Below are 14,497 nucleotides of genomic sequence, written 5' to 3'. Positions count from 1 at the left end.
AGGTCCTTCTTCCTAGGCCATTCTTGCTCTGTAGGACTACCAGGAGTCTATAAAGCAATATTAATATTTTTCCTGGCTGAAGTTGCCTCTGAATATGAAAATGGTGTAGTTCTACAGAGTAAGTGGAGGCTATTTTTTATACAAGTACTATTTAAGAGTAGCACTGTACTTGACAGAATTGAACCATACATATTTTAAAAACCACTGTTACAATCAAGACTTCTAATTGATGAAAATGTATTTACAACTTTTACATTCACATTTCTCATTTGGATATTTTCCAAATGGCTTAAAACACTTTTTATGCTTCTTACACATATTCTCCATTGGGAAAAGTGTATGTCTGTCAATTTTCTATCGAGGAGAACAGTCGGGTACAGGTGGTGGGATCTGGGTGGGTAGGTACCAGCAGTAGATGAATGGCAGCCTTTACAATTAATTACAACTTTACAGTTAATAATCTGTAATGACTTTGCTATATATTATAAGCAATGTGTTTTGTTACAACATATTGAAATGACAAAAATAGCTGAAGTATGCTCCTGTAACTGAATCAGATGAACAATTCCCTGTCAACTCAGCATGGCACACTTGAGGATTCAAGTACCAGAAGTTGTTTTGTATAATTTTGACATAAAGATTCTTTGATAATCATATTAGGAGTTCATCGATAATATTATTTATTTGCTCATTCGTTAATTTTTAGAGTGACCATCTCTTTTATGCTGTTGTTTGCCAAAGGCTTGGAACGGTAAGTAAAAGACATGTTTTATCAACTGTATTTTTTGTCGAAGTTTAATGCAAATTATTATTTTCTGAAATACTATTTCATTTAAAGATATGATGCAGGGGGTTAAGAGTACCTTGTAGAAGATATATGTATTTAAATGTGCCAATTGGAATGAGTGTTTTTGTTCACAGAAAACCTAAGGTAAATTTTAAAAAGGTAACTTTAAAATATTTTCACAAACTTTCTACTCCATTATTAGAAATGGTAGTCTAATTCTCTCATTATGGTTTTTAGAACTGAAGGGGTGTCTCTTTGAAGATCTCATTTTATATGATTAAATTAAATGTTAGCAGTATGCTGCTACCTCATTGCTGTCATTTCTAACGTGTCTTTTGCTTCCATTATGAAGACTAATGAGATAGAGAATGCACGGGTCTTAGCCTTAGAAGACATAAATGACAATTCTCCACAATTTCAAGAATCTCACTATAATGCTTCAGTATCAGAGGTGGGTTATGGCAAATGTTAATGTTTTTTCTTGTGATATTTTTAAATTGCTTTCTGGGGCCAAAACATACGAGGTTCTAATGTGACCACACTCATAATAGATCATTACATGCACTCTTATGGGACTTTTCTACACTTTGTAGAAAAGTGTTTTTTCACCACTTTGGTGTGGAAATGGCTGGGCTGCATGTAGAGCTGGAGGCATGCGGTGAAGAAGAAACATTCAGCTCTCTGACCTAAAATGAAAATTGGAAGTAATCTGCATATGCTAAGGAGGTGGCACAGATTTCCTGCTAGAAGTTAGGAGGGATACCAAAAGGGCTTGTGACTGAGCATTTGATGATCTTTATTTCCTCTAGGTATCTGCAATAAATTTCACGGTTATAAAAATGGAAGCTGTGGATAGAGATTTTTCACCTTTGTTGAGCCTCATTACTTACAGTCTTTGGGTAAGTGTCCTTGGTTTATCAGAGACTGTGAACACCAGTCTACGTTTCATACGAAATACAGCCTGTGACCTGACCTGAATATGCTGTCTTGCACTGTGTGGTTACTATTACAAATCTGCAAAATGCTAGCATCAGAAAAAACATTTAAAATTAGAACTGAGACCACAGAATCAGCCTAGCATGCAGTGAGCCCTGAATCTTGTTTCTTAACTTTTGTGAAACGTTTTGTGGCACTCATCAGCTACAGCTAAGGAACTCACTGGCCCTTTTTAGAAGCAGGAGTGAAACAGTTTCCCCTCTTTTTAAAGTTTGTATTTGATTTGCTATTGATCTCCAGTCCTGCTGCGGTGCATATGTAAGTCACCTGAAGTAAGATTATTTCAACTAACTTTAGATATCTGCAGTGGTGATCTTCACATCTGAGCTTGCTGTCTCTGCTCCTTTTATAGCTGGTGAAGGGAAGCTGATGCTATTCATCTGATCTGCTTTAGTTATTGACCATAGGATGAGGTAAATCAGATAGAAAGTCTAATGGCATTGATGTGAGAGGCAATAGAATGTGTTGAAGAGGATCAGCATTTTCCTTTCCAGTGGTGGTGGTTGAGAGATTCCTGGTCCTTTATGAAGAATAGTCCAATCATAAAGGTGGTAAGAGAAAAGAAAATGCATTTCACTGTTAATCATGTAAAATATGCAATTTATTCATTTAATAGGGTCCAAACTCTGATTACTTTTATATAAGGGAAGGCGATGGAAACATCATGGTGAATAAAACATTGGATTACAACAAGATCAACCTTTTCAATTTAACAGTCCAAGCAAAGGTATGATATAAATTAAAAGAAGAATGAGAACCCCAATAGTTCTACAATTATACTTCCTTTGTTACAACATTCCAGCTTCTACAAATTTACAACTTAGGGAGTTCCCAAGCCAAAAGCTGTGTCTGCATCTTGGTTTGTACTGCAGATGAAGTAGCACATTGTTAATATTTGAGCCATTGTTTAAGTCTCCCCTGAAATACCAGCCCAAGTTTCTTTCTGTGTGTATTTCTTTAAGTATGTATATTGTACATATTTATTCTCCACTATTCTAACAGATATTCACCTATTCATTCTGGCGGATCTATCCTATTTTTGCTGCATCTTACCACCTGCAGTCTTTTTGTGTGTCTTTTCTGAGATTTGAATGTATATTTGCCTTCAATTCCTTTTAGAACTAAAAAGAAGTAATTTTGCCACATTTATTGTGTTATCTAGCAAATAGTACAGCTGCAGCAAATGTGCTGTTACTACATTCTACATGCTACTGTGTAACACCTGCCTGATATAAAATTAATAACTAAGAACAATTACCTTTTGATAGTATTATTCCTAGAACTGGACTTCTAGAAATGGAAAAATCTGACAGGGTGCGAGTTCTCAGGTTAAAAATGCTTAGACACCACAAAGCACATATAATAATATTCTGCTGTATTTTCCACTGAGAAATGGCTCTTTCATTACAGTGTTTCTTATTTTCTTCCTTCTCTTGGGATGCAGGAAAAATTTGGAAACAACAGTAATACTGCATCGTTACTGATTAAAGTACAAGATTATGATACATTGAACCCCTATTTCAGTCAATCAGTGTACGACGGAAAAATCAGTGAAAACCAGGTAAAAGCTTTTCACTGAATGCTGCAAATGTAAATAGGTCATTCCTGCCCACAGTGCTTTTCTTTCAAGGATTCTTTATCACTGAGCAGCTTAAGATGGAGGGCTGCTTTGTTTTGTGCTAACTGGTGAATTGTAAGGTTATCAACTGTAGACCTCCAAGTACCAGGTAAACAGGCCATGTATTATATGAAGCGTAAAACTTTCTGCTACAGAAACAGATTATTTTGTGTTTGGAGGAAAAAAAAAGAAAAAAAAAAAAAAAAGACCTAAGCAGGTGTTGTAACAGGGCTTTTACTGCCAACTTGGAAGGACAGTTGACTGCCCATGAGTCCTGGAGTTAGCTGTCTGGTTTCAGTTTTAAATAGTGTAATTCCTTCGTACTTCATTACAGTCAGGTAAGCAAAATAAGAATATGAATGGTAAACTGTGGTTTATATTATACTGTAATATTTTTTTTCCTATATAGGGTGGAAATTTCTGGGTGGAATGTATTTAACTCAGGCTTCTGTATGTATTGACCAAAAAAAAAAACCCATCACAGTGTAGTATTACCGGAGTAATCCACTAAAATTAAAACAGTTAATTATCATCTTTATTATCCCTATTTCTTTATCATTATCTTCGTGTTAACATATTTTAAACCACATATGCTTTTGGCGTTATACCTTTGGTGTCTCTTTTGTTAGAAGTTCATCTTTAATTGTCTGAAAGGAATCATTTTAGATCTTCTAAAATGTTTTTACCTTTTAAATAAATTACTGTTTTTATTAGGGCTGCAGTGTAGACTTGAGTATTGTTTTCCAGGAGAGGAATGGAACTGAAATATTCAAAGTTCTTAATATGAAATCCATCAGTGACTACTGCTTCATAGTCTGGTGTTTCTCAAACACAGTGTATCCATCAAGTATTTTGGTCATCATTTTCCCCTGTAAAGCATGTATGGCAGAGGGTGAATTTTTTCTGGATCCCAGTGATTAAATACATGTTTCTTGTTTCTTTAATCAAAATTGTGACTTAACAAACAATTTTAAGTTTATGTGTATTTTTTTCAAGTTAATCAAGTTAATATATGTTTTCTAGTTGGGTCCTCTGGCTATTCTCCCAGAGAAGATACTGGCTAAAGATGGAGACACAGGTATAAATGAAAAAGTAGTTTACAGCATCAAACTAGGTAAGAGCCTTTATTTTCTTCTAGACGTGCACATGTCTGTATTTTATATAATTTATGACGTCTGTATTACTGAAGAGAATGATAAGGAAGTGCAGCGTACAGTCAGATGTCTTAACTGCATACATCTTCCCTGCAGTGCTGTTCCGTGAGCTAAATCGGCTTAATTTTGGTCATTATAGCAGGATCCAACTATTGCAAAAAGGTTTAGATGTTCTCAACCTCCCTCCAATAAACAATTCCCGATTCAAAGTGTAAGTCAGTTTAGAGGCTTCCGTTTGATCAAAGGATTTCCATTCAGGACCATCTAGAGAGATCAATTCCATTGAGAGCTTTTCCTCCTCCTGACAGAATTGCTAAAGCTCATGAGATGCTTATTCTGAGACCCTTGAAGTGTGAGTGAATTTCCTAAGAATTGTTTTGAGGACAGAGTGGTTGAAAAAAGCCTTTTATCTGGAATGTCTGTTCAGTTTTGCTATCGCTGAGAAGATAAGTCATAAAAAGCACAGATCAGACTTACTATTCTGGTTCATTCTCATTAACCCATTGCAATTTGTTGCTTTTCAGTAAACCCCCCGGCCTATAGCAACACCTTTTCAATCAATGCAGACACTGGAGTGTTGGAAGTAAAGACTGCAGTTGACAGAGAAGAATGTCCGTACCTTGTTGTGGGCATTCAGGTAGGGATTGTTTTGGAGTTCAGTGTGTTAATACTGAGTCTCAATTTCATAAAATAATAAGTGAATCCATGTTGCTGTTAACAGTATTTCTCATAGTAATGTTAAAGGGCAGTTAGTATCAAGGCTCCATCCTGCCATTTAAAACGTGAAATAAAGGAAAGCGTCGTTCATTGAATGTATGTCATTGAATATATGAATATATGTTCATTGAATATATGAATATATGCTTTATATATATATAAAGCAGTCGTGTCACATCCTTGTGTTAAGCTGGAACGGCTCACTTATCAGGATATGGAATTTACAGCTACAAACTCTGTTTTCTAGGCAACTCAGCAAGACAATATTTTCAAAGCAGCTGATGCAGTAGTGCTGGTTACTATTGAAGATGTGAATGACAATCATCCGGTATTGTCACAATCAAGTTACAATGTCTCAATTCTGGAAAATTTCCCAAATGGGATGGAAGTTCTTCAAGTAACAGCTGTTGACAAAGATGAGGTAAAATGACAATGTCGTTATGGTTGCTACAAATACCACACTTCTGAAATATAATATAAAATGCATTTGCGTTATACAGGTATAGTGACTAGTGCTATAGATTTTTTTTTTTTTTCCTAACTAGCTAAATATGCTTAAGCAAAACAAACTTAGTTTCAGTTCTTTAAGGGGTAGAGTACTGCAGCCAAAGAATAAATTTTGGCTGCCTCTGAAACTCCTCTGGTTTGCATAAGGTCCCAAATATGAAAGTGCAGAAGCGCAAAATAGACGCAAAGCTGCAAGTTGCCCACAGCCTGTGTGATATATTTCTTCCATGTTGTTTGCTCCTCTCCCTTGTTTTTGGAACTGTAACCTCAATTAAACCAGAAAAGTAAATGCTCTCCACCTGGAAAACAAGAAGAAAACATCCTAAGGGACTAGCTCAGTGATTGTCCTGTTTAATAGCAAATATCATTACTGTTTGCAGGGAGGCTTCCAGGGAACATTCATTCTCACTCCAGCTGACAGTCCCTTCCAGCTAAGTCAAGCTGGGATCCTAACTGTGAGGAACTCCACGCTGTTGGATAGGGAGAGACTACCATCTATTCACCTAAAGGTATTAAAAATAAGCCTACTCCTTTCCAAAGCAACCCGAGGCAAACAGGTGATATCTGATCTGTCCTGGCCAGAAGCTGACTCTCTGATACGGATCAGCAGCTTATTTGAAGAATCAAATCCAGACTATCTGGAGGGAAATACTACCAGTGATGCAGTTTACTCAGCTTGTAATTGTCATTCATCCTTCTTACTAGTTAAAGAACATGCATTTGAACAAAACAATAATTTTACTGCATGCTTTTTAAAGGTCACTGCTAGAGATCATTTGTCACCTTACGATGAAGTACACTCTACAATCAACATACTGTTGCTAGATGAAAATGACAACAGCCCAACCTTTAGAGGCACACCATATAAACAAGATATTTTCATCAACATGACTGCAGGAATGTCCATTCTTCAGGTACTAGAAGTACTAAGTAAAAATGACATTTTAATGAGTTGAGTGTATGCATAAGTCCTTGCTTGAACTTGTGTAGTGGTCCTATTGAATAGGGGATCTTTTTTGAACTCCTCTGAGTTCAGAAACAATCCACCTCTCATTTAAAAGCTTACACCTGTTGATATTCCACAGTCACAGTGTCCTGGATGCTCTAATTGTATCCCAGGTCAGGGAACAAATGATAAAGGATTTTTATTCTTGATCTTAGATGCTGTGCGCAATCCTGAATTCCACAAACATAAGACAGAAAATAAGATTCTTGGATATAGTTGTTGTAAGGTGTTTAATGAAAACCGAATGTTGTTAGAGTCCAGAAATTTAAATAATCATAAACGTTTTTGAAAGGCTGCTGAATGCTGAAGCATTGTTGCTAATTTTTAGATATGATACGCTTCTTGTAAGATAGTAAACCAGTTAACCAAATAAAACAGGAAACTAAGATAAAAATCACTTCAGGAGCTGAGATATATAGGGAGTCACTATCAAAACTCATACCCAGGTGTACTGATTTAATGGCTCCCGATATAATCTCTTGAACCATCTACCTCCAGTGACTTTGGAATGACTATGAAACAAGCTTTCTGAGATACAAACTTGGTATCCTTCACGTGAGTTCCACAGGGGCAGGATTTCACTCTTGCTGCTGGAATGGTATTGTGTGTGCATCAAGGAGCAAACATTCTTATTGAGGTTTAACCCAGGAATCATATAGGAAGTAGACAGTCAGTCAGTCAAAGGTATAACCAAATTTTACTGTGGCAATATTTAGCTGATTTTTATATATATAAATTTATCCAGACCTATTATTTGCTATAAATGAGAGGAAAAAAAAACCCTCAACTAATTCCTAATTATCTGCTACCTCAGTGATTTTCTCTGCAAACTACACAGGAATAAGCAATTCTGTGTTACTTGATAACAGCACAAGAAACTAGAGTAAATTTTTTTTTTTTTTCCCTCCAGGTTGCTGCTGATGATCCGGATGATGGTATAAATGGAGAGATAAGCTTTATCTTAGCTGGTGGCAATGAAGATGGGTACTTTGAATTGGATACATCCACAGGACAAATCAGTTTAAAAACTGTAATCCCATTAGGAGTCAACCAGCTTAAGAACTTTGTCTTGTGGATAACAGCTATTGATGGTAAGACAAGATTTTAGTACAGGTCAACACAGCTATTCCCGGTGATGAGTTTTGTTTTGTTTTTCACTTGAAGGAATGCTGTCAAAACAGATTCCCAGACTTTATTTTAAAAATACCATATATTTTTAGCTGCTCTTGTTTGTTGAAGATAAGAAGAAAGCTGTCTTATTCACTGAAAGTAATTGCTGCGTCTCTGCTGATGCTGTTATATCAAATCTAAGTTTTCTCTATGACTGTGGGGAGAACATGCAAAATGACATGCATCTCACACGTTCCTTTAACTTAATATTGACTGGTGTTGCACAGCATAGAATACAGAGATTCAGGCACAAGCTAGGAATTTATAATTCAATCATCAGTCAACAGGGAGTAAAATGAAAGTAAAATGTGATGAGTAACTTGGTCTTTGGTTGCACACCCATGTGGGTATTGAAAAACTAAAATGGAGATGCCAAAGCCATTTTTAGGACGACCAGCACAAACGTCATTTCCTTAGCTATATTTATTGAGGCTTTCTTTGTTTTAAAAGAATAGAGAACTCAGCAAACACTCATGATCTGAATAAGGACAGAGATAAATGTAACCTAGGAATGGTATCCCACTCCTGATAGCATGAACATACAAAGTGTTTTTCAGCATTCCCATTTTCCCCTGATTTGGTCAATATGAGCTCTGTGTCTTCAAATTTATGGCTGTGTGGATAAAATGGGTACTGAGGGGAATATGGTTACAAAAGAGATTCATCAGGCCATCCTTTGCCTGTCTGTCGGTGCTAATATTGTTGTATTTATTCAGGTTCATATATTGTAAGTGTAACACCCAATACATGAAACTCTGGTCTTGGTCAGGACCTCTCAGCAGTATCACAATAGTAGCAGCAACGATAAAAAAAAAAAAAAATCAGTACCAGTGGAAAAAGTATAATTCTTTTTTTTAGGCAGAAGGTATTTTTTGCATCTGCTGGGAGATTGTTTTCTTTTGCAGGTGGGACAATTCCAAGAAGTTCATCAGTGCCAGTACAAATCTTTGCAGTTGGAGATTCCAGACCACAGTTTATTCAGAAAACATATAATGTGTCTGTGGAAGAAGAGCTAGTCAGTCCTGTTGAAGTAGCAAGAGTAAGAACAACTTTATTCTATCACTTGTATAGGACATGACAGGTATAAGAAAATCCTGTAATATATGTGCTCTAAATGTCTATAACCCCCTGAGTTATGGACAACTAGATGTTGTGTTTTCTTTTCTGCATATCAAGCTTCACATACATTATATACTGATCACATCCTTCAGATGAAGCCTATCACCCATGAAGCCTGTTCCTTCCGTTGCAAATCTTTAAACAGCATCTGCTACCATTTAACAATAGAAAAACAAACAAACAAACAAAAACTAAAAAAGACCCAAACACAACAACAACAAAAACCAAACCAAAAAAGTCAAACAAAATAAACCCCAGAACTGCTTGGGAGAGTAAACTTTTTCATGCTTAGCCCTTTGTTGACTTTGGACATTCTCCAATGCCTATAAGTGGCCCAAAGGCTAGGACAGACAATATTCACTCATCTGTTGGTGATAAATCTAAAACCCTGTGACATGATACAGCTAGGAAATGGAGACTACCCATCAGAGAACTGTCATAAAGGCATTTTCAAAGAAGGCTCTAGAACTTGCTCCTCATTTTGATCAAAAAATGCTCAAACAGGCCACCAGAATGTCCTGTGATAGCTCCTTCCTAGATGCAGTTATGAAGATATACGGGAGGTCTGATAGGAAAACAGTGAGAAGATAATGCGTTTTAGTGGTTTGATTTTTTTACTTCCTGAGTTAATTAATTTTTCACTTTTTTTTGTACAAAGGTTAAAGTGCAGTCTATTATTTTTATTATGTATTATATGTATTCACATTTCTATATTAGTGATGTTTGAATAAAAGGCAGTCCTCTCCAGCTGTATTTTGATGTATATTGTGGCTTGATTCTTACTTCTGTTAATGAATAAAATTAGTATAATAAGTTCAGACATAGTTAAAACCATTATTCTTTTTTAGACAGTGGTTTATTGGTTTGAATTGACTTATGGATAATATATTGTATCTTACACAGGTAGGGTATGAGTCTTTAAATCCTCATATACCAGTTACGTTTCAAGTACTGACGGAATCTGCTACATTTGACATTGATGTCAATGGAATCATCTCGACAAAAACCAAACTGGACTATGAATCCCAGAATAATTATATACTAAATATTTCCCTGTCAGATGGAAATGCTACTGACTATGCTGCAGTGTTCATCAAAGTTACAGATGTCAATGATAACAGTCCTGTGTTTGATATAACCAGCACTACCATTACCATTCTGGAGAATATGCCAACTGGAACTAGTATTACCAGTGTGTCAGCTACGGATGTGGATGAGGGCTTTAATGGATTAGTCATTTATACTCTGAAAGGTGGAGAAGGAAAAATGGATATTGACACTTCAGGATTAATTTTGCTGGAAAAGAAATTGGACAGAGAAACACAAGGCTTCTATAACATAACAGTGATTGCCAGTGACCAAGGCCAACCCATGCTGTCTACAGCTCTCAATTTGACAGTCATCATTGACGATGTGAACGACAACCCTCCAGTCTTCTCATCAAGTAGATATGAAGTGAGTGTCCCTGAAGACGAAGTGCTTGGAAGCGCACTGCTGACAGTATCTGCCACTGATTTGGACGCTGGGGCCAATGCTTTCGTGAAGTACAGAATTGTTAGCCAGCAACCTCCAACCTCCCCGCCGGCGTTTCTTGTCAATTTGACCACAGGCCAGCTCAGCCTGAGCCAGCAGCTGGATCATGAAACCATAAAGCAATTTGAAGTAGAAGTGGAAGCATCAGATGGAGGGCAGCCAAGTCTCAGTGCTAAAACAGTTGTTGTTGTGCATGTACTGGATGTCAACGATAACCCACCAGAATTTAATCAGGCAGCTTATGATATATTCGTGTTTGAAAACCTACAAAAGGGTAGTCCTATCTACACATTCAGTGTTACTGACAAGGACGAGGTAGGTACCAAATTAATCTCATCCTGATAAATCAAAATTACATGTTTTTCTCTATTAATCTGCAAAAAAGCATAGTAGTGGATGGGCAAAGGGAGATTTCTTAAATGATTGGCAATAAATACATTTTGGGTCACAAAAACTTCGTCTTACTTTCTATGGAGCCAGCAAGAAAACTTCCTTAGCAAGGAAGCAAGGAAGTTAAGACCTTGTACAAAATAGTTTACTGGCTATATTAGAGAAGGTTATTAAACCTTGCAAAGCACTTGTACTTCCGTAATGAGAAGTCCTATAGAAATGTCAGGTATTAATATTAATAAGGTTATTTTTTTACTTGAATATTCACCATTTTAATCTTAAATGAACTATGTTTTCTTTTTAGGCTGGCTTTTCTCAGGGACACTTTATTCATAACAGTACTCTCTTTACTGTGGATATCCCTGGAATACTTTCATTAAGGAATGACACAGAACTGGACAGGGAGACTACATCTGGATTCACTTTACAAGTAAATTTGGGGGCAGGCTCTGCAGCTTTGGCTCATTTCTACTTCATTCCCTCAAACCCTTTTTTGTATCTTCATCAGATGGTTAAAATGGCAATACAGTCGACTAAAAATCCATTTTTGTTTCTTTCTTTGGCAGGTATGGGCAGTTGATGCTGAAACGAATGGGCTTAATTCAAGTGCCTTGTTCCACATCACTGTTCTGGATGTCAATGATAATAACCCTGAGTTTCAGATTCAGTCATACAGTTTTGCGATTCTGGAAGCAGATTATATGTTGGGTGCTCCTGCTACAGTTGGACATGTGACTGCTAATGATTCGGATGAGGGAGAGAATGCACGAATTACTTACTACTTATCAGCTGAGGATGGGGATAATCCATATAGCATCCAACAGGTAAGGGTTCGGATTTGCTAAAAACAATATTTAGATACTGTTTTTCATGAAGTTACTTGACATACTGAGATAGATCAGGTAAAAAGTGTAGGCAGTACCTACTCTAGTACACATGAAATCAAAACCAGCATGTGCTCTGTGGTTTGGAAATAAACATAAATGTCTGAAAACTAAGATGACTGGTCAGACGTTGCTTGGTATCTGAACTATATTTGTCCAAAGGAGAACAGAGGATTTCAATCCCTCATCTTTTTTGAGAACTCAGTGTACAAGAGTTATCAAAATGATCCGTGCGTGAACTGTATTACCTTCTCTAGGATGGAACCATTTTGGTTAACGGCTATGTAGACCGAGAAACTAAAGAGAAGTATGAGCTGCTGGTGGTGGCATCTGATAACGGAGTACCTCAAAGACAGGTAATAGAGAGGAACACATTATTCTTTATTTGCAACTTCATTTGATTCATAAATTTAAGTGTCTGTGCATTTTCTGAATCATGGTTTTCTCCTGTCACATGCCAGAATTTCACATATGTCAGCATTCAAGTATTAGATGTGAATGATAACCCTCCTCAGTTTACAAAAGCACAATACTCGGCCAGCGTACGTGTAGCAACAGCAAAAGAAGGAGTGTCTGTACTATCTGTGTCTGCTACTGACCTTGACGTTGGGAACAATTCTGTTATTTCGTACAGGTAAATTTCTGTGAGGTTAATAAGTATCTTTTGTTAAAGAAACAGAACGGTTTATTTCTCACAAAGCATTTTTATTGGTCGTAAGAAGATAAGACATGTTCACAGATATTTTACAAGTGCTATAAACAGTAATGATTTTTAAACTTAGGAAAAAAGACAGTCATTACTCTGTGTTTTATAGCTTCTCAAATCACGATCACGCCCTAAGAAAGAGAATGCAATCAAATGATGAACTTAGCAACAAGAACTGAAAGCCAAGATTTGTTTGAATTTCTGAATTTTTGTATAATATGTTGGAGTTTCTGAGTAGGAAGTAAATGAATCTCTAAGAATAACTGTCTTTTCGCACATCTTCTGTTTGCTGGCAGGAGGAGATCAAGAAATACTAACTTTCCTAATGCACTCTGCATAAAAAATCTAATCGAGAAAGATTTTTTGGATGAGCCCTATATCATGGAAAATACCAGGATACCTTGACATGAAAAGTATAGATTGAGAAGGACAGATGAATGACCCAGTAAACTATGAGTGTTTTAAAACTAGTGTCTTGAAAGAGAATATTTTTAACTCTGAGATGGCATTCTACCTTAAAAACATAACTTTTGCTTGTGAGCAATCCAGTTATCTGTGAGAGTTTGCAGAACAGGAGGAATTAGCAGGTCTGCAGTCTTCAGACAAATGTCACCTGAATTTCTTGTATTGCTGAATATGCAGCTGAGTGTGCAGTATCTGCCTTCCATTTGTGGGAGGATCAAAGGCTTGGGATATAATGGGAACTGAAGGCATGAATGCTGTCTTTTTTCATCATGGAAGACATACTTGGAATAAAAAGGCCGCTATATATTTAGGCTAATGACACAGCAATTAAAATCTGTTGCTTAGCCATTCTTTATAAACAGGCAAATACTGTCTGTTGAGTGCTTGTTACAGAAGTAACAATAAGTGGATGGTACTTCCAAGTCATTAATATGAATGTTATACTGCTTTCTCTTCAATACAGCCTCATGAACCATTCTGATCATTTCCGTATAAATAACCGCACTGGAGAAATCACCCTCAGCAGTAACTTGGACCATATCACAGCTGACGCAGTTGTTACACTGATAGTTATTGCTGCTGATCATGGAATTCCTCAGCTTACATCAAAAGGTAAATGATGTCTTTTCACCTTTCCCCCCCACCCCCGCCCCTGTAAATTTAACCTTTGCAAACATTGACATTTGAAATTAATCCCATCGCTGTCAAGTCAAAATGAATTAGGGCTAGAATCCATGTTACATTTCAGCAATGATTAATATTTACTTTTTACCCTTTGATTTCCTCACAGCTGATCATATGAACAGAAGGCTTGGTTTAATAATTCTGGTTAGAAATACGATTTTGTAGTTCTTGCAGTGGTGCTTATGGTACAAAACACAGGACTTCATAGTAGTAGCCACTCTAAAAAGATGTATTAAAACAATATTGATAATGTGTGTTTCTCTTTCAGTTTTCCTTTATTTTCTTAGAATTAGAAACATTTAAACAAAGTAAAATAACCCTCAAACAAGTTTCTGCTCTTTCAAAAAATATTCAGTCGCATGGTATTTTCTGTAACTTTTTCATGTATTTTTAGGGGTTAGCTTTGATTTATCATGAACAGGAGAAACAACTGATTTTCTTAAAATAGGATGAGTGGCCATGACAGAATTTGCACTCATATGGTTTTATTTATATCCCTTCGCTTTTGTTACAAAGCAATTTAGCGTAAGGTTTTTAAGGAGTGGAAAACGCCTGCATATCCCATTAACTTCAAATTGGTGATCTTTGCTCTCCTATCATATTGAAGCAACACTGCCGTGATCAGTGAAGTGGGATTATAACATTAGTTAGGCATAAAAGGCATCATGTTTTATGTGTTCCATATTAATCCTTATTACTATTGATTTTATTTTTTTTCTTCTCATTCCTCTTTCCGACATGGTGGTTTCTGTCATTTTCTA

General features: G+C 36.4%; 1 protein-coding gene across 1 annotated transcript in view; it reads left to right on the top strand.

The window, feature by feature from the left end:
* Nucleotides 1–1,133: 1,133 nt before the first annotated feature.
* Nucleotides 1,134–14,497, top strand: part of LOC142407576 (protocadherin Fat 4-like) — a 29,483-nt gene continuing 16,119 nt past the window's right edge. Inside the window, exons 1-17 of the mRNA XM_075497199.1 lie at nt 1,134–1,238; nt 1,597–1,686; nt 2,400–2,510; nt 3,228–3,344; nt 4,425–4,515; nt 5,080–5,192; nt 5,520–5,693; nt 6,160–6,288; nt 6,538–6,693; nt 7,696–7,876; nt 8,861–8,994; nt 9,978–10,922; nt 11,302–11,427; nt 11,564–11,821; nt 12,139–12,237; nt 12,343–12,515; nt 13,516–13,664. Of these exons, the coding sequence (XP_075353314.1) occupies nt 1,134–1,238; nt 1,597–1,686; nt 2,400–2,510; nt 3,228–3,344; nt 4,425–4,515; nt 5,080–5,192; nt 5,520–5,693; nt 6,160–6,288; nt 6,538–6,693; nt 7,696–7,876; nt 8,861–8,994; nt 9,978–10,922; nt 11,302–11,427; nt 11,564–11,821; nt 12,139–12,237; nt 12,343–12,515; nt 13,516–13,664 (3,151 nt within the window). The remainder of the gene's footprint in view (nt 1,239–1,596; nt 1,687–2,399; nt 2,511–3,227; nt 3,345–4,424; nt 4,516–5,079; nt 5,193–5,519; nt 5,694–6,159; nt 6,289–6,537; nt 6,694–7,695; nt 7,877–8,860; nt 8,995–9,977; nt 10,923–11,301; nt 11,428–11,563; nt 11,822–12,138; nt 12,238–12,342; nt 12,516–13,515; nt 13,665–14,497) is intronic.

This window comes from Mycteria americana, chromosome 3 (assembly GCF_035582795.1).
Source record: "Mycteria americana isolate JAX WOST 10 ecotype Jacksonville Zoo and Gardens chromosome 3, USCA_MyAme_1.0, whole genome shotgun sequence".
Lineage (NCBI taxonomy): Eukaryota > Metazoa > Chordata > Aves > Ciconiiformes > Ciconiidae > Mycteria > Mycteria americana.
The sequence above is the reverse complement of the archived record's forward strand: the minus strand, read 5'-3'. Positions and strand labels throughout refer to the sequence as shown.